This window comes from Bos indicus, chromosome 23 (genome assembly GCF_029378745.1).
Source record: "Bos indicus isolate NIAB-ARS_2022 breed Sahiwal x Tharparkar chromosome 23, NIAB-ARS_B.indTharparkar_mat_pri_1.0, whole genome shotgun sequence".
In the NCBI taxonomy this organism is placed as follows: Eukaryota; Metazoa; Chordata; class Mammalia; order Artiodactyla; family Bovidae; genus Bos; species Bos indicus.
The window spans coordinates 4,755,400-4,775,067 of NC_091782.1; the positions used below are offsets into that span (position 1 = coordinate 4,755,400).

Genomic DNA, 19,668 nt, shown 5'->3' on the forward strand with positions numbered 1-19,668 from the left:
AAATCAGTTGGCAAAAATATAGAATTTTTTAATATTCTTAACTGTACTAAAATTTTCTCCTGCTGACATAATTTCCTTATAGAACAAATCTTCAAGTTTCTTCACAAACAGACAATTCATTTAAGACCAACCAGAATAGACATATCAGACCTCTTGCAGAATTTCTGCTTTTCAGTAGATTTCAGGCCACTGTTCTAATATCCACAAACAAGTGGGTCAATGTATATATTACCAGCCAATTAGCAAATTCAGAAGGGATATTATGAATATGACTGTATATTAAACATTATTAGTTAGTAAAAAAAAATCGTGTAGTTATATGCCCTTCTTTATTTTTTACTTTTTTGCTAAAAGAAACCATTAACTTCCCAGGTAGTTGTAGTGGGCAAGATTAAATACGACCACAGCCATGAGATTCTCCAAGACATGGGATTGGATGAATAATATGTCAATGACTTTCAGTCTTTCAAAGCTCACAGTAAATATATTCTGTATATTAAATATATTTATCAGATCAGATCAGATCAGTCGCTCAGTCATGTCGGACTCTTTGTGACCCCATGAATCGCAGCACGCCAGGCCTCCCTGTCCATCACCAACTCTCGGAGTTCCCTGAGACTCTCGTCCATCGAGTCAGTGATGCCATCCAGCCATCTCATCCTCTGTCGTCCCCTTCTTCTCTTGCCCCCAATCCCTCCCAGCATCAGAGTCTTCTCCAATGAGTCAACTCTTCGCATGAGGTGGCCAAAGTACTGCAGTTTCAGCTTTAGCATCATTCCTTCCAAAGAAATCCCAGGGCTGATGTCCTTCAGAATGGACTGGTTGGATCTCCTTGCAGTCCAAGGGACTCTCAAGAGTCTTCTCCAACACCACAGTTCAAAAGCATCAATTCTTTGGCGCTCAGCCTTCTTCACAGTCCAACTCTCACATCCATACATGACCACATATTATATTAGAATTTATAAATAAAATATATACTATTATATTTAAATATATTAAATGTAATCTATATTAATACATTCTATATTTTGATCCAGAAAACACACACCTGCAGACATACCCACACACATACATCTAAAACAAAATTTCAGGAAATATACTCATTTTTACTGCATGTGATGCATTCTCTCAGTTTTTATTCTATGTACTGTATTTTGTTTCATTTTAATAAGGGATGATCATAGCATATTAAATTGATTTCACAACTCACTAATGGATTATAACCAATAGTTTGAAAAAGAATATTCCAAGAAACCTTCAAATTATACAAAACATATCTGAGAAATAAGACATAGAGAACAGAGAACTTTGTAACTAATGAAGGCAAATGAATTTAATAAAAATATAAATTATTAATGCATTTAGGTTTACTTTTAATATGTCATTAATACAATTAATTCAGGAATTCAAAATACAAAAGCCACCTCTTAAACTGTAAGAAACAAAAGGTACCACATTTAAAGAAATAGCAAAATAAAACTTAAGTATTCTTCCAAATTGCCAAAAGTTTTGTTTTCTATACATATTAGTTTTAGAATGTGTAGACATAGGAGGTCCCTTTCAGTACTCAAGTCAGAATACAAACTGAGAACTCTCCTCTCAGGGAGTTCCAAAGTGCCAGGAAAATAATGGCAACATATTTCTAAATATCCAGTGCTGGTTTAATGCTCTCTGTGAAATGGGCTACCAGTCTGAGCTCTGCCTCTGGCAAGGTGGGACATGGGGGTAGGAGACGTCCATATTATTTTTTAAACTATATATATACTGGAGGAAGTTCCTCCTGGTTTCCCTACACCCAGCTGCTATGGTCAGAATGGGTGCCTCCCGAAATCCATATGTTGAAATCCTCACCCTCATTGGTGATGGTATCAGGTGGTGGAGCTTTGGGGAGGTGATGAGGTCATGAAGCGGTGGGGGGCCTCATGAATGGATTAGTTCCCTTGTTAGAAAGGCTTCCAGGGGATCCTTAGCCTTCTGCCGGGGGAGGACACAGTGAGGAATCGGCAGTCTGCAGCCGGAAGAGGGGCTTCGCCAGCACCTGACCATGCTGGCACCTGATCCAGGACCTCAGCCTCCAGAACTGTGAGAGGAACATTTCTGTTGTTTATGAGCTACTCAATGTCTCGTATTTTTCTATAGTAGCTTGAACAAAGAAAGACATCAACCTCATATTCTGCACTGAAGTCTCTCTGCTGCTCCTGACTTAGTGGGAGAGCCAGGTGCAAAATGGCCCAGTCTCCAACTCTTCTGTAATGAGACAGTGAGACCACTTCATTTTTATCCTGATGTGTTCAGGAAGAAGATGTTTACAGCAGAGCGGTAATAGTGTGGAAGTCAGAGGCTGGGAGCAGTGGAAGACAACCTTCACCTGCTCCACAATGTCACCTGTCCCCTCTAATGTCTACAGAAAGCCTGTAGCCACATAGAGAACAAACTTGTGATTGCCAGGGGGGCAGGGGGATGGAACGATTGGGAGTCTGGGATTAGCAGATTTAAACTATTACATATAGGATGGATAAATAAGGTCCTACTGTATAGCACAGGGAAGTATATTCAATATCCTGTGATAAACCATAATAGAAAAAATACAAAAAAGAGTATATGTGTATAACTGAGTCACTTTACTGTACAGCAGAAATTAACATTGTAAATCCACTATACTTCAATTTAAAAAAGCCTATAGCCGTGTGTGTCTGTGTAGGACCGTCTAAAAGTCTGCATAAGAGAGTATATGCAAAACTCAGAAGGACTCGGATAAGTTTTCCCATGGTTATAGGGCCTCCAAAATCTTTTCTAAGGAATACCAGTCTTTGTGAGTATTATTTTCCTTGGCTATTCCTCTGTTATTACTTGTCCCTTCACTCTACACTCTGATATTTATGTGCTTTTCCCAATTTATCAGAAACACAAGTGCAGAGTCACGCCTAAAGAAGAGTAAGAATCAATGAAACGTTCTATATTAGGATAGTTGTTAAGTCATGTAAACCATCTTCCACTTCACATTTTTTTTGATTAATGTAGAACATTCTATTTGTCTTGAAAGTTGACTGCAAGATGAGATCACTATAATTTTAATAATTTTTAGACAAATTTTAAAAATTCATAAAATGTAATCATTCTGATGCAGGAATTAATGCCTATGCCTAAAAATCAGGAGTGATTCAACTTTCAAATATTAATCTATCTTATTGATTATAACATAAAGGACAAGCTAATTTCTCTTTGAAATATCTGCCCCATTCCCTGGTGGCTCAGCTGGTAAAGAATCCACCTGCAATGCGGGAGACCTGGGTTCAATCCCTGGGTTGGGAAAATCCCCTGGAGGAGGGCACGGCAACCCATTCCAGTATTCTTGCCTGCAGAATCCCATGGACAGCCCTGGTGGGCTACACTCCATGGGGTCACAAAGAGTCAGATACTACTGAGCGACTAAGCACATACCCTATATCCTATATTAATGTTGTATACTAATGAAATTAAGTGTATACCAATTACCAATGTCTCTATTAATTTTGTACTTTAATAGTCTTAAAAGTTTAGATCTGAACATAATTAATCTGCTGAGTCACATACTTCAGATAATTTACTTAATCAATTGTAACAAAAAAGTAGGTGCCCCTTCACCTACTATCAGTAATTTTTTGGCTCTAATATTCTTTCACACACTGTTGAAGCAGTATTCCATTCCGTGATGAGGAAGCCCAGCACACAGAGTCCTGAGCCCTGTGAGTGAGGGCAAGAGGTGAACAGCGATCACACCAGCCAGCTTCCGGGGCCCCAAGACCCAGACCAGGTCAGCTCGCCTGGGCAGACCACCAGGAGGCGGGGCACGAACTGTGAGCTCGCAGTATCTCCTCAAAGTGGATTCCTGCTTCACTGCAGATGGACCCCAAATGAAACTGTGCCAAGAGCAGTGCAGAGAGGGACCAGAGACACTCTGGAAATGGCATTGTCTCAAGTCCGCTCCTGTGTGGAATGTGTGTATGTCGTACCCCAAAACCTTCCACAGCCTGTGGGGTCGGTAGGGAACCTGGAGGAGATGCAGCCACCAGACCCAGAGACGAGGACCCCTGGATGGTGGACTTGCCCACTGGGGTGAGGCAGTCCCGTAATGAAGCAAAGGGCCTCGTGAAGTGGGGGAGTGTGATCCCAGGAACAGGTCACAGGACCCAGCGTCCTGGGAAATGAGGGGCAGGGGAGCGGGGCTCACAGGCACGGCAAGGGGAGGGGAAGGCAGAGTAGTGGGAGGACGGGGCTGAGCTCCTGGGGACGGATGGCAGTCTTCCACACCACGTGCACGAGGGCTCACTGCTTCAGGCGTGTCTAACTCTGCAGCCCCATGGAATCCTCCGTCCACGGGATTTCCTAGGCAAGAATACTGGAGCAGGTGGCCATGCCCTCCTCCAGGGGACCTTCCTGACCCAGGGCTCAAACCTGTGTCTCCTGCATCTCCTGCACTGCAGGCAGATTCTTTACCTACCGAGCCACCTGAAAAGCCCATTCCACACTTCGGGCAGGGTTATCCTGGCGGGATTCAGGGCCCCAGTTCTCAGATCCCCAGGGAACACTGGGTATTGAAAAGCCTCACAGCTGTGGCTTAAGCAGGATACAGGAGGAGTGGCTGCTAAATTCACTAGGATGTCTAGGAGTAGTTTCCGGGAGCCTAATACTAAGTCCTTGCCTCGCTCTTTTTAAAAATTTTTCTTATTTTTAGTTTTTGGCCACACAGAGTGGCACATTCCCTGACTAGGGATGGAACCCCAGCCCTCCACAGTGGAGAGGGAGTCTTAACCACTGGACTGTCAGGGAAGTCCGCCTGCCTCTGTGTTAAGCTTTAAGATTGTATGGAGATCCCTGCAGACTCTGAGCTGAAGACTAAATTCCAGGACCAGTGTTTCTGGCTCAGAATGGGCTTCTGCCTTCAAACATCTAGCTGTCTGTGGAGTGGCCCTGGATTAATTAATTAATTAATTAATTAATACAGGTTTCCCCTCTCAGGGTTGAAACTGACATCCCAATAAAAGTTACTGAAGGAGCCCTTTAGTTCCTCTTCAAACTCATTTAAAGTTGCAGGAGGACAAGGAAGCTCAGAGCACACTGTCTCTGCCTAGCTGTTTCCCTGCACTGGGGAAGCATCCCTGAGCTTGTTTAATTACAGCTGAGAGCTTCCTCAGTTCATCCTAGTCTGAAGATGCTTCAGACCCTTCTCCCAGTCTGGGACGGGGGTGGTCCCTGATGTGATGTGATGCTGATGGATGAAAAAATGATTTGATGGTGCAGAAGCCTTGGTATATCTGTGTGGCTGTGTATGGTTCTGAGGATGCTCTTTTTGGTAATAACTCCTTAAGAAGCTGGTGAAAACTGTGGATCATGTCCCTCTAAAGAGATCCACAGTTTTACATATAATTTCAGGTCCCTAGAATCCTGTTTGTGAATCCCAGATTAAAGACTCCTACAGCACAGATAAGACCAGCAAGAACACACTTTAGATTTTTGGCTTTTGTCTTTGAAATATAAATTTTACTATATCCTAATTTAGTGAGTTTGCTATTTGTTTTCCTATTTTACTACAAAAAGTATTTTGGAACCATAAAGTCATGTTAAGATAAATTTTTTCTTTCTGTTCCTAGATCCATGGGATGCCATTACACCTGGATAATTTCAATAACATCTGGAGCTGTATGTTATTGACATATCTTTTACTAATTCTCAGTTACTCATTCTCTTTTCCTGGGTACACATGCTACTTCTGTTCTCTTGGTGACATCCTTTCAGGCTACCAGCACATTGATGCATTAGTATACAAATCTGTTACCACAAAACAGTTAATGGAAAAGTCCTACAAAAACTATTGTAAGAAATGGAGATCCTTTAGTTAATAAATACTGCTGTCATTTTATTAAGAAATCTGGAATTTAATCCATAAACATTAGCTAATCAAGAATTTACTCATCTTGTAACCTATTTGCTTTGCTTTTTGTTTAGTTTAGTTGCTCAGTCTTGTCCAACTGTTTTGTGACTCCATGGACTGCAGCCCACCAGGCCTCTCTGTCCATGGGATTTCCTAGGCAAGAACACGGGTTGCCATTTCCTTCTCCAGCGGATCTTCCCAACCCAAAGACTGAACTCAAAATCTCCTGAGTCTCCTGCATTGGTAGGCAGATTCTTTATCGTAGAGCCACCAGGTGGGCTTCAACTATAAACCACTTGCTTATCTTACTTTTTTCCCTTAAGAATGTTGAAATGCTTGTAATGAATATGACAACTCTTATCTTGGATCTAGAAGGCAGTGACTTCTGCTTTCAACTTGCTTTGTATAAGTTGCCCATTCTTAGAAATGGTAGAAGTAGTCCACACTATCTGAACAATAATGAATAAGGTTGTGCAGTGATTTATAACTCTGAGAGCTTTATAATTTGATTTATGAACAGCTCTCACATCTTCCATTGGCAGTTCATACAACTATGAGTAAATTTTCCAGCCAAATGACTCAGTATTTTGCTGCATGACTAATCCCACACTCAGTGTGGAAACTATAGAAATGAATTCTATTTGCTTCTGGATAATAAATGATTACTTTCCAAAAACTGTCTGCAAAGCGTTACAGAGGAGATGAATTCAATTATATTGATGTTTTTAAACTCTCAAAGTCAGCAGACGTTTTCGAGAAGTCTGTAGTGTTCAGAAAAAAAGAACAAACCCCTTCCCCCGCCCAAGAATGATCATGAATTTTGCCACCGCTAGGACAACAAATCCGAATCTGACTCTAAAATTTCTAAAACATAAAAGAACAATTTGGGATGATGTCATATAAAATATTTTCTCTTATAATGATGCCTTTATTTTTCAAATTTTTATTATGGTAAAATAAAGACCTTTTATAGGACATATTTGCTACAAATAATATTTGGTATTTATTGCAAAGAATAATTCTTTTACCTTCAAATGCAAACTTTTCAAAGAAAACAGTGATCCATTCATATGATGGCTCCCCTGATTCTGGTGGCTGGAAACTGCCTCCTGGATTACATTAGATGCTGTAGTGATGCTCCCAAATGATGTGGCTCCTTGGACTTTCAAATCAAGGGCATGTATACGGTTGGCACAGCCCCTGGTCTCAGATTGTCATGAAAACCACTTGGGAATGAACAAGCATACAACCTTTCTCAGACTCCTCCCAATTCCTTTCACACCACTGATTTCTGAGAGTAAACAAGTTCAATCAAGAAGGTCATCAGTATGATTTCAAGTAACTTATTGCTAGAGTCATTCTTACCTCAATTTTTTTTAGGTAAGTCATTCTTACCTAAACTTATTATTATTTGAAATCAGTATGATTTCATGTATCTTATTGCTAGAGTCATTCTTACTAAATTTTTTGTTTTCCGGGGTAATATTCCAGTGGAATATCTCTGCATCATTACCAACCAGGTCATCCACTCACTTCCACCGAAGTTTGTAATAAACGCTTACAAATAGCCTCAGCGATATTCCAAGGTATTCTTTCTTTTTCCCTAAAAATCCTTCTTCTATCTGAACATTAGTAGCCAGAGCCGGTGGGGAGGAGTTGGGGTAGGGAGCCAGCACAACCAGTCAGGGCTAGTTTTAACTCTGTAGAGTCAGAGGTAGCCTGAGAGCAGAAAGAACAGGTCTGGGAGACTCAGGGGGCCTGAGGACAAGTAGCGGAACGACAAAACACACGGGAGAGGCGGTTGTCTTCTCCCCTCCCTTCAACTCTCAATTTCTCTTCCACTATTGGCTCCTTCTCCCAAGTTGTATCCTGTTCTGACGAAAGCACAATTATTGGGCTTTACTCGCATTTCTGCCCATTCATTCTAGAGCTAAATTTCTCCAAAGATTGTAGACATCGCTCTTGCCTCTTCTCCACATCCTAGTCCCTCTCCAACCCCCTCCCGTCTGGTTTCAGCCTCTCCCAGTGTGATGAACCGATTCCCTGGAAGGTGTGCACAGGGCTCTTCCCCACTGGTCCTCGGTGCTCTGACTCCTTACTCCGGATGTGCGCCTGTCCTGAGAAGCCCCTGAACCGGAAGCACTTCCTGCTCTCATTTTCCAACCCACAAGGGATTAGACGTGTCCAAAGTTCTGATATTAGTTCTTCTTCTTCTTCTTTTTTTTTTTTACTTTCTGCACAAAGTGTAAAGGTTTTCTTTTTAAAATTATTATTATTATGTGTAACAGGCAAAACTATTTCATTCAATAAAATTTTAAGGAATTTCACGTGTTCTGATTCTTTTCACTACCAATCGCCAGTTCTCCAAAGTCAGAATCTTCAAGATAGCCCTTTCAAACAGATGTTTTGCTCAATCCACAGCTGTCATGTCAGTGTGTCCACAATTCTTTTAGTTGGCTTCTTTGTTCTCCAAATGGAATATGGACACACTTGAAAGTTCCTCACCTGTAATTTTTGGGATCCAATTTCCTCAAGCAATTTACCATGTTTAGGGGCAGGAGATGGATCTGCATGGTTCTGAATTTTAGACACCCTCAATGAATGCATGAAGTTCAGATTATATTCATTCCTAAGCTATCACACACTAGAACAGCACAGATCATTGGGATATACCAATATCTATGATAAAAAAGTTTGGTCATTTTTTCATAGTTTACTTGGCAGTTCCGACTTACAGTTCTTTACCACAGATCTAATACATAGCTCTGTGATTAAAGGAAACCACAGTTACTCTATGAGGCATTTCCAGCAATGTAGGTTTACCAAAAAGCCCCATCAGGATAGACCTCAACAGATTTCAGTTCTTTCTACACTTTCTCTTCCTTTGTAATTCTGTCCACCTGCGTGACTTCAACTATAATTGTTGTGTGTGATTCCCACCCTTCTCTGCTTCTGATTCCCCAGCCAGGTTTCCATGGGTAATTTCACACGGATGACTTTCTGACAACTCTGCTCCTCAATGGGTCTGAACCTCAGTTTGTCTTCTTTGCCTTCACAACTGTTCCTTCATCTGAGCCCCAAACCTGAGTCATTTGCAATCCCTGTCTTTTCCTCAACTGGTCACCACACAGCTTAGGTGAAGACACTTCTTCTTGATGTTTCTTTCTGATGCACACATGAGGAATTCGTGCCATTCCTACCTCTAGGGAGGTACTGTAGAAGATGTTTCTGTCACCTTATTAAGCCCCTTACTCACGTTTATCTTTGGGAGCAGAATGACTCCGTGAGGAGGGTTCCTGGGGAGGGACTGGGACCACTGTTGGCAGGGCTGGTGTAGGAAAGGTCCTCTCACAGATGGTCCTGTCTCTTGCTCACTTGTGCTGCAGGCCATGTGGACTGGAGGGTGTCAGGCTCTTTTGAGTCCCTAGTCTTCAGGTGAGAAGCAGTACAGGTAGGGTTCCTTCCTGCCTCAGTGTTGGGAAGGACTATACTTCACTTGTGACTGGGCGGGTCAGCAGAATTAGGGGGAAAAGGGATAAGATGCTCCATCTTGGCTCTGAATCTAAGCCAGGCTCTTAATTTCCTTTTGAATCCTTGTATGCATTCTCAGTTTGGTTGAAAATCTAAAGGGAAAAAGGGCTGCAGGATGTATCATCTACATCCCTGATACCAAATTCTCTTAACTAATTTTCACAACTCATTTGTCTTGGGTGACAATGCTAACTCACTATCATAAAAATAAAAAAATTATATATACTTTTCCATCTTGATTTTTCATTCCAAGGTATGAAAGACTTTCTTCCTCCTCCATTGCTACCTCCAAACTTTAAATTTGTGATTTTGTTATATCAATTATTCTTTATTAATAAAAACCTACTGGAAAGAATAGGTATGAATTCTACTAAATTAACCAAAAGGATTGATTGGCTGATTTAATATTTATTGAATTCCACAATGCATTAGCATTGCACAACAACACAGAAAGAAGCAATTAATAACATGCCATCATTTGGATAAGGGGATGATAAATTAGCAACAAACAAGCCAGAAAATAAGAATAGAACCTAAATACCAAATTCTTTCAACGATTTTGTTAGCTTATTATTAGTATCCTTGAAATTTTGATGCAAAGAACAGAAATGAACAGCTCTAAAACGAAGTATCTATAATCTTAACTGCAGGGCGGTAAAGTATTTGCCTGCCAAAAGAGATAAATGATGTTCTTGTGTGCACTTGAAACTTACAAATGGCTGCAGTAAGACTCAGGATGATAACAGTTGTGCTCAAGTTATAGCTCAGAAAACCATAATTGCTATTTAGTTGCTTTTTCTTGTTATAAATGTACAGTTTGGGGCAAACTGGTTACTATGCTGTGTTTGTGCTCTTAGGCATGTTTCAAGGAGAGTTAGGCCATTTCTTCTCACTCAGAAATTTTCCTCAATAAGAAGGATAAAGTAAAGATGACCTTCCTATCTTCTGTGAGATATTTCTCCCAATGTTTGCAAAAGGTTAATTCCGTTTTGTTGTTGCTTTAAATTACTCCATTGTGCCTCTGCGAAGCAAAGGGATATGGAATTCTTCCTTTTCTGGTGTGCCCCTCACGGCAGGCTCCCAGACTTTTCCTCAATGACCCCTGCACAGTGGATGGGAATGTGGTGTCTCACTGCAGTGGCTGCAGAATCAGGAAACCTTTGAGCTACCTGCACAGATACAGTGCTACCTGTCAGCCCAAGAGCCTGGGACCTTGCTGGTAAGCCCATCCTGCTGGCACTCTGATCCACCATTCTCACTTTATACAACCACTGCAAGCAAGGTCCATCTTCAAACCAGAACATGTTGTTTTAAGAAACAAGATGTTCATAAGAAAACTCAACCCCATGTTTCCCGTGGTGATGAATCTCATTTAAGACATGCGCTAGGCAATGCCTTTTTGAGTGTCCCATAACACTTAGATGTGATGATGCTTAAAGGCCTTAAGAACATCAAGAGTTAAGCCTTTATGCAGAGCTGAACAGTAGATTACGTATAGTTAGAAAACTATACGGATTTTTATATCCTACAATCAAGTAACTAAACAAGAATTGCCATCAATTCTTTAACTGCTTTCCAGAATTTTACAAAATTACACGATTTCTTCAGCCTCCTAAATATTTGAGTTCACCTTAGTAGTTAGCAGAAACTCCACACATGTAGTAATGGGTTACCTTGTCATTCTAATTGCTGTTTCATTATTCAAGTAAACAAAACAAGCAAAACCCAGCCCCGCATGAGCAAAACCAGCCCCGGCTATGGGGCAGCAGCCAGCGGCGCAGAATCGGCCGGCCGAGGTCGCTGTTGTCATTGGTTCCGATCCGGTGCCCTGCGGCCGCTGCAGCGCCCCCTCCGCGCCTCCCGCGTCCGCACTGCGCCAGCGGCCCCGGGACAACCTCCAACTGCAGGATCGCTTTTGCTGATGACGAAGGAAGGGGAGCGGGCAAGACGGAGAGAAGGAGTGTGTGCCTTTTGAGTGGGACAGATTACTATTTCCTCCCTCTCCCTACAAAATCTCTCCTCAAAATAGAGTATTTACAAGTCAACCTCCAGCTTCTCCATCTGCTGGTTCCATAAACTGAAATTGCCTCTCCCTCCAGCTGCACTAAAGGAGGCGAGGTTTTAGGGTCAACGCATGGATGGATAGAGGGGGATGGCAAGTGCCCACTTCTCGGCTGCCAAACTGTGCCAAGTTAGGGGTGGTAGGGGTCACCTCTGCAGACCCAAGCTGGGGCGCGCGTCCAGTTCAGGGGGGCTGGAGAGGTAGGGGTAGGCCCCCTGTTCCGGGGAACCCCGAATCCCAGGGAAGGCCCTGCCTGGGGCTCACGCGTGGTCGTGCAGGAACCCCACCCCCGCAAGCAATCGCTCACCCGGCTGCATCCTCCGAAGCCCCAGCCGCGCGGGTCGGGGTGCGGGGGGGTGGGAGGCGGGGGCAGCACCGCTCGGAGGCTCCCGCCCGCGCCCTGCGGTCTACCCCCGGCTCCGGGGCGCCCCCTGTCGCCGGACTCCCCAGCGATCCGGCCGCGGGAGGCCAGGGAGGCGGCAGCCCGGTCGCTCGGGAGCTAAGGGGAGCCCGGCCGGAGCCCCGCGGACGGCGCGGACGGGCGGGCGGCCCGGCGAGAGGGCGCTGGGCGCTCAGGCCCGGGCGCAGCCGGGGGCCGCCGGAGCCGCCGCAGCCATGTCCGCGCGCGCCGCCGCAGCCCGGCCGTGATGTCATCGCGGGCCCCCGCCGCGGCGCCCCGCGCCCGCCCCCCGCGCCCCGCGCCCGCCCCGCCCCACGAGCTCCGGCTCCGGGGATGCTGCGGCCGCCGCGGCCGCGGGGCGATGCGCCGGGTCCGGGCGGGGCCGGCGGGGCCCGCTGGGCGGGCCCTCCCCCTCCCCCCGCGCCGCGTCTGCGGCGGGGCTGCGCCCGGGGGCTGCGCGCGGGGCGGGGCGGGGGCGCCCGCGGGGGGCGGGGGCGGCTCCCCGCCGCCGATTGCCCGCCGGGCCGCCGTCTGCTGAGTCATGGGCAGCGCTGCCCGCAGCCCGGGCTCATTCGCACAGCGCGGCGGGCGCGGGTGCGCAGCCATTGGGCCGGCGCGGGGCCGCGAGCGCCGGGCATGACGCGCTGAGCCTCGCTCGCCGCGCCGCGTGCGCCCCGCGCGGGTGCCTGTGCCGCCGCCCTCCGGTCCCGCCGCCCGCCGGCCGGCCGCGCCGCGCCAGCACCATGATCGCCGCCGCGTTCCTCGTCCTGCTGAGACCCTATAGCATCCAATGTGCCCTCTTCCTCCTGCTGCTTCTGCTGGGCACCATCGCCACCATCATCTTCTTCTGCTGCTGGCACCGCAGGCTCCAGAAGGCGAGGCATCCCATGAAATCGGTCTTTTCGGGTCGTTCAAGGAGCCGAGGTAAGGCGCGTCGCGGCGGGCTTCCTCGGGACCGGGGAGACCGCTCGGCGAGTCTGGAGAGGGGAGCGCGGTTCGCTCCCTCAGCGCCGCTGCCCTCGCCGCGTCCTCGCTCTCCCTCCCCCGGCCCGGTGCGCTTCGCTGTTTCAAGCCCCGGCCGCCTCCTCGGGTCCGCCGGGTCGTGGTGCCCGTGGCGCGCACAGCTCCGGGAGAGGGGAGGCGGCGGACGCTCGGGCTCGGCGCCTGAGCCCGGGGTGACCGAGCTGAGTCCAGGCTGCGGCAGCCGCCTCCACCCGCGCCCCCCGGCGCCGGAGCCTGGGGCAGGGAGACGTCGGGGCGCCCCAACTCCCCCAAAACTTTCCCTGAAACTTCTAAACTGATGGCCTAGCAGCCAACCCGCCCTGCGGTCTGTCCCCACTGCGTTCAAGGCGTCCGGAACGCGCCTTCCGGTCCCCGGCCCCCCAGGTAAGTCGTCGGTGACTCGGCAGGTGAAGAACAAGGAGTTAACTGAAGTCTCGTTTTTCTCTTTTTTTTTTCTCCCCTAGATGCTGTTCTGAGATCTCACCACTTTCGTTCCGAGGTAATTTATTTAGCGCGCACGCTCAAGGTCAGAAGAAGTTCTCTTTCCTGGGTACCCGTATTAATCATAGGCGTGTTTAGAAGCCAGCAGGGAGGGTGTTGTATTGCGAGCCCACAGCCCCCAAGCCAAAAGGGACATGTTTGCTTTGAAGCGACTCCCCAGCATGAGTTCCCGGGGAGTGGTTGTGACAGATTTCTTGTGTCGTGGAGCCGCTGTGCTGGAAGGGGAGAGACAGCCCCTAAAAGCCGCCTGACCTCAGGAACGCAGCCTTGCGGTGGCTGTCAGCTTCCTTGACCATCTGGAAGTGGCCGGAAGCTTTCAGGGCGCAGTCAGGCACCCGCTGCTGTTCACTTGGGTATCCAACCACGCTGGGAGCTTTTAAGGAGTTAGTGCAGGGCAATTTGATCCGTGTGTATTACCTTTTAGACTTGCAAGTTTGTATTCCTATTCACCCAGAAAGCGCTCCATGTTTTGCTAGGGACGTCTGATGACTTTTGCAAAGTGATGATGATAGTGATCCGGCTTTACCCTCAAAAGGTGAACCATCCATCCCTACTTAAACAGGTGACCGGCTGCACTGATCCAGTGGAACTCTTGTAGGACTAGGCCTGCTGGAGACAGAACAAAACCGAGAAGCACAAGCTCTCCCAACGCAACGTTTCTCAATGAGTTTCCAGGCCAACCCCCACTTAAGGCCAGATGATTTCCCCTTCTTTCCCGGGGAGTTTCACACAGCCAGGAGGTTGCTAGTAGCAATGGGTGATGTGGCTTGATCATCTTAGCAAAGACTTGATAGTTAAACACCCTGCATCGGCTTGCTATGTACCTGAGAAGTTATTTCACATTTCATTTCCCTTGTTAATCCGGTGTTTTGTTGCACCCTGGATGTTTGATTGGACGCTGGTTGCTTGAAAGCTTTCACTGTACTACTGTAACACCCTGATAATGCTGCCCAGTGAGGAATTATGCGTGGGGTCCCGGTGGGTGAGAACTCTGGGCTCAATTTAGGACTGTAAAGAGAATAAAATAACCAATCAGATAATCAGAGGTTCCAATGCTAACTAATTGTGTGGTGCTGGAAGACTCAACTTCTCAGACCCTCAGTTCCCCTTCCTGTAAAATAGGGCTAATAGTACCTTACAGGGCTGTAAGGGGAGGGCAGGGTTTACCACAATCATGTTTTTTAAAAAAAAACCCATTTATGGGAATTCCCTGGCGGCCCAGTGATTAGCACTCTGCCCTTCCATTGCAGGGGGCCTGGATTCAGGGAACTAGGATCCCAGAAGCTGTGCAGTGAGGCCAAAAAAAAAAAAAAACAACCCAGAAACAAAAACTCATTTAGTTTATAGTAGCTATTCAGTACCTGATAGGTATCATTACATTTTGTAAAATTGAATTAAAATATGTAAAAATAAAAGATTTGTCTGCAAATCTTAAAGTCTTTATTAGATTAATTAATTCAAAGTTATCTGAAACAACATAAACTGTGTCTATTATAAACCAGCCCTTTTTGAATATCTGATTAATAGAATAACCCATCTAGAAGTGATAAAAAAAATCCATCACAGTCAAGGTATGAACACCAAAATTTACGATTTTTATTTTAAGGAGAGATTACCAGTCCAATACACATCAATGCTAGAACCAGAATTAAAATTCTGTTATGGGTTGTTAGATCAACCATCAAGTGTTTCAGCGAAAAGTGCAGACAGAAAAAATGAGATAGGACTATGTTTTGTTTAGTTACCTGTCAGTTAAGTATTTATTCCTAAACTTGCCTTTGGTTAGGAAAGCTGAGAGTGACTATTTAACTCTATAGTTCATTTCACAAGATCCCCTGTAGAGACTGACGTCCTGTGTGTGCTTCATATTTGCCTAATCTGCTGGGTTGTGAGCATCTTGACGGCCTGGACCAAGTGTCTCATTTAGGGCTGTATCCCCACTGCCTGTTGTATAATAAATATTTATCAAATGAGTGAAAAATTCCTCAATGAGTGCCTGTTCCCATAACTGGGCAAATACAACTCAGAATTGGGCCGAAGAGAAAAACTTTTTGTACTTTCTCAGGACAGTGCTCAGAATTCAGTATTTGCTAAATCCCAGCTCTTATTTCCAGATGTTAAAATATTGCTCTGGAGTTTGTACTGAAAATGTACATCACTAATTACAAGAAAACGGATTTGGTTAGAATTTTTTTCTCAGAAAGTTCAGTGCAGTGTTACTGTCGTTTGTTGATAGCCCACCTGTGTTCTTGTTCGTACCAAGGTCTGGTGTTAAACTACTCAAAGAAAGTCATGTGATAAGTGAACACCCTTAGACTGTTCCAGGAGAATGTCTGTTTCATCATTGTTTCATGTTCACTACAAATAAAACATTTTCTCCTAAGGAAAACAGAGGGGTGGAGTTTTTCCCCCTTCTCCCTTTCAAAACGCCATTTCCTGCAGGATTTTCTCCATGGGAAATACCTCTGAAGTTTTTGGATTCTAGCAAATTAGAAAATTAGAACTTGGGTTGCTTTTTAGCAGTAGCTGATGCAAAATAAGTATCAAATAAAACGATTTTGTTTTCTTACAAGTTATAGTCCTGTCGAGTATTCTATTACTTATCCCAGTCTCAGTCTGTAGGTAAGTCACTCTCAGTGTTTCTGTAGTGGTCAGATGAGGGAAGTGGGTTTAAGATCTGCTGGCATATTTGGAAATGTGAAAGAGGTTTGGGGATGCCCTCGAACACAGGAGAAGTTCAGTTAGCGCTTGGTGCTTTACTTGGTGGAGGATATCGCTTCTGTTTTCCATATGTCCAGAAAGGAGTCCCATTGGACAGGAAATTTCAGGATGTTTCTTCCCAGGTAGGGAGAGAAATACTCCCAGCGGGGAGACTTTGTCATCAGGACCCAGCATGCTTTGGGGAAGTTTTGCAGCAGGAAAAAAAAAAATCCACGTCTCTCATCTGAGTGGCTGCAGCTTTTTAGTTCTCACTAAGTGAATAATCGGGCTTCCCTGGTGGCTCAGATGGTAAAAGCGTCTGCCTACAACTCGAGAGACACAGGTTCGATTCCTGGGTCAGGAAGATCCACTGGAGGAGGAAGTGGCAACCCACTCCAGTACTTCTGCCTGGAAAATTCCATGGATGGAGGAGCCTGGCGGGCTACAGTCCTTGGGGTCGCAAAGAGTCGGACACGACTGAGCAACTAGACTTTCACAGGTGAATAATCTCATCTCAATCTCTCTCTCATAAAGCTAGAAATAATTGATACAGATATTTATGAGATATTTGGCAACTACCAACAATCCCCTTTCGGAGAAGGCAATGGCACCCCACTCCAGTACTCTTGCCTGGAAAATCCCATGGACGGAGGAGCCTGGTGGGCTACAGTCCATGGGGTCGCAAAGAGTCGGACGTGACTGAGCAACTTCACTTTCACTTTCACAAGTGACTAATCAACATCTCATCTCAATCTCTCCCTCATAAAGCTAGAAGTAATTGATACAGATATTTATGAGATATTTGGCAACTACCAACAATCCCTTTTTATTTTCACACACTTGCAAACTCATCTTTACTGGCTTAGGATTTCCCTAAATTTTAATGATAGCATATGAGAATGTGAAATTATTAACGACCCAGCAAGGGCTAAACCCCAATTCTCTAACAGATGAAGAGGGGCTCAGTTAGATAACTAGAAATATGCACTTTGTATGTAAAAATAAAGAACTTGTTCTGTGTGACACACACACACATACACACATACATATATATATCAACAATACATATACTGATGAGAAGTGATTTCATATTGATGTGAGACAGTCTGGAAACCAAGTGCTCATTCTGGGTCTGTAAGAAGGATACTTTTCCTGAGGACTTATAAGATTTGATGCTGTGACTTTACACAATGCCTGTTACCCTAGACGCCTGTGATGAGGACCAGACAATGACAATCTTGATTTTAAGGAAATCTCAGAAAGTGATACGGGTAATTGAGGTACCATTAGATTACAAGAAAGAGCTTTGGGAGCCCTTCAGGAGAGTGGAGACAATTACATATAATGCCCTTGAGAATACCCAGTGTGGACAGCGGTACATGATCCCTATTCATCAGCTCAGTGGAATAAGGGCAGCCTTGTTTGATATCAGGAAAAGCAAGAGTGTGCTTTGTGTCCATCAGGATTGAGTAAATAACTTCACTTCCCGTTTCAGGGAAAAGGAACCACTGTGTGATTTTTAACTGTGTCGTTCACATTCCAGAGAATCATGTGCCCAGAATTCTCAGTGAAAGAGAGAAGCTCAGTGGAATGAGTTTTTAGTGGCCATTTGATGAAGCTGTCAAGGCATATCCTTTAGATTTTCCCAGGGACTCTCCACATTACCTTCTCCTAGATGAATAGGTGGTCCACAGACTCTCTCGGCCTCATCGTGTTCCCAGAGCCTCTCTGCACCAAACCATGGAAGCATGTTCAGTGGAGTAACCGTGGTTCACAGCTTCTCCTGGAATCTGCATCTTCCATTAAGAATTACCAATCTAGGGACTTCCCTGACGGTCCAGTGGCTAAGATTCTGAGCTTCCAGTGCATAGGACCAGGGTTCGATTCCTTACCGGGGGACTAGATCCCATGTGCTGCAACTAAAGATCCTGTGTGCTGCAGCTGAGACCCAAAGGAAAAAGAGTGTTACTCATTTAGTGAATTAGAGAAAATGATAGTTTATTATTGAGTTTTCTTTTGCAATTAATGTATCTTTATAAACAGATTCCTTGCCTGGAGTTAAATTCTAGATCTAAGTCAGTTTATGCTAATTAAACCAATCTTAAGTTGAACTCGACACATGATATTGGGTTCGTTTTGCTTCACTCAATTATTTTAAAAGCAGACATTTATTTTTTCATCACCTACAAGGTATAACATTAGATGGTAGGAATAACAAAGGGTCTGAGGTATAGCCCTTGCCCTTAATGATAACTTTTCAGGTCACTCCCAATAGCAGTGCTGGAATTTTGCAGTTACTGGTTGGGTTCCCGTAACTGAGCTGTTGTGCGATTTCCAGCTATGAATCACAAATGTGATGGAAGCATCAGAGGCCAAGCTGTGCAAGTACAGCGAGTACATTCATGAAAAGGACAAATTCACCCCATCCACCGGGTCACCACTAGCGTAGAAGTCACCCTTACTTCAGCTCTGTGGTGACAGAGGATGCTGAGAGCTAAAGAAGAAAAAAAGAAAGAAACCTAGTGTTTTTTCTTGTATCCAAACCTATTAAATCTAATCTAGAAGAAAGCTTTTTCAGAGAAGTCTGAAATCTTTGTCTAAACTTAAGGGTTAAGAACTCAATTTTTGACACTGCAGTTACAGCATAGAACCAGGCAGAAAACAAGCAGTGGTTTGATGAGACTACAGGAATAAGAGTTTAGAGTCTTGGTTTGGGTTCCAGCTCTGCCACTAACTGTGCCATCTTAGTCTAGTCTCTCAGGGGCTCTGACACAGACCTGCTGTTCTCACTGGTAACACGAAGGTGATCTCTGAGTAAACAGGCCCTGTTTTTGCTATGTGCAAAAAAAGCAACCTGCTAAAAAAGGCATCATGTAAAGCACAATTCTTTCTACGAATTTAAAGCAGGTAGAGGTAAAATAGCTTCCCTGGTGGCTCAGACGCTAAAGCGTCTGCCTGCAATGCGGGAGACCCGGGTTCGATTCCTGGGTGGGGAAGATCCCCTGGAGAAGGAAATGGCAATCCACTCCAGCACTCTTGCCTGGAAAATCCCATGGATGGAGGAGCCTGATAGGCTACAGTCCATGGGGTCACAAAGAGTCGGTCACGACTGAGCGACTTCACTTCCAAAGGTAAAATAAGCATGTCACAGAATATAGCATAAGCATGAAGTAACAGATTATTATAAAAAGGTTGGAATAATTCTGATGATGTGATGGCTTCTGGCTGGGGTGATCAGAGAAGCCTTCCAGGAGCAGGTGATATTTCTGTTGCAGCGTGCAGGCTGAGTAGTATCCAGCTAGACAGAGAGGGACTCAGAGCAAACCCCCAAGACAGCAGAACCACTTAATAATAAGCAACAGTTTAGGAAACACACTTGTTTTTTGATAGCTCAGAACATGTCCATGTGGTTAGAAGGTAGGGGTCTTGAGATCATATCATGGAATGTAGAACTGGAAACATAAGTAGGTGCCAGCTATAATAAAAAATTATTTTTGAGTACCACTAAGTAGCTGACAAAGGCTTTCACAGAACGTTATTTGAGTGTCTTAGGAGGAAACC

The 19,668-nt window shown here is 45.0% G+C and overlaps 2 protein-coding genes and 1 non-coding gene across 18 annotated transcripts in view; 1 reads left to right on the top strand and 2 right to left on the bottom strand.

The window, feature by feature from the left end:
* Window positions 1-11,920, bottom strand: part of BEND6 (BEN domain containing 6) — a 63,410-nt gene extending 51,490 nt beyond the window's left edge. Inside the window, exon 1 of the mRNA XM_019986339.2 lies at window positions 11,812-11,920. The gene's annotated coding sequence lies outside the window, so the exon portion shown is untranslated. The remainder of the gene's footprint in view (window positions 1-11,811) is intronic.
* Window positions 8,636-8,763, bottom strand: LOC139179170 (small nucleolar RNA SNORA18). The gene has a single exon (XR_011563596.1). It is a non-coding gene; the product is annotated as a small nucleolar RNA SNORA18 (small nucleolar RNA).
* A 727-nt stretch (window positions 11,921-12,647) lies between the features above and the next one.
* DST (dystonin) overlaps window positions 12,648-19,668 on the top strand; it is a 518,621-nt gene continuing 511,600 nt past the window's right edge. For 12 of the 16 annotated variants that reach the window (XM_070777732.1, XM_070777740.1, XM_070777736.1 and 9 more), the window contains exons 1-2: window positions 12,648-12,828; window positions 13,371-13,432. In XM_070777732.1, coding sequence (XP_070633833.1) covers window positions 12,648-12,828; window positions 13,371-13,432 — 243 coding nt within the window. The remainder of the gene's footprint in view (window positions 12,829-13,370; window positions 13,433-19,668) is intronic. The other 4 variants (XM_070777735.1, XM_070777739.1, XM_070777741.1 and 1 more) reach the window with 1 other exon arrangement.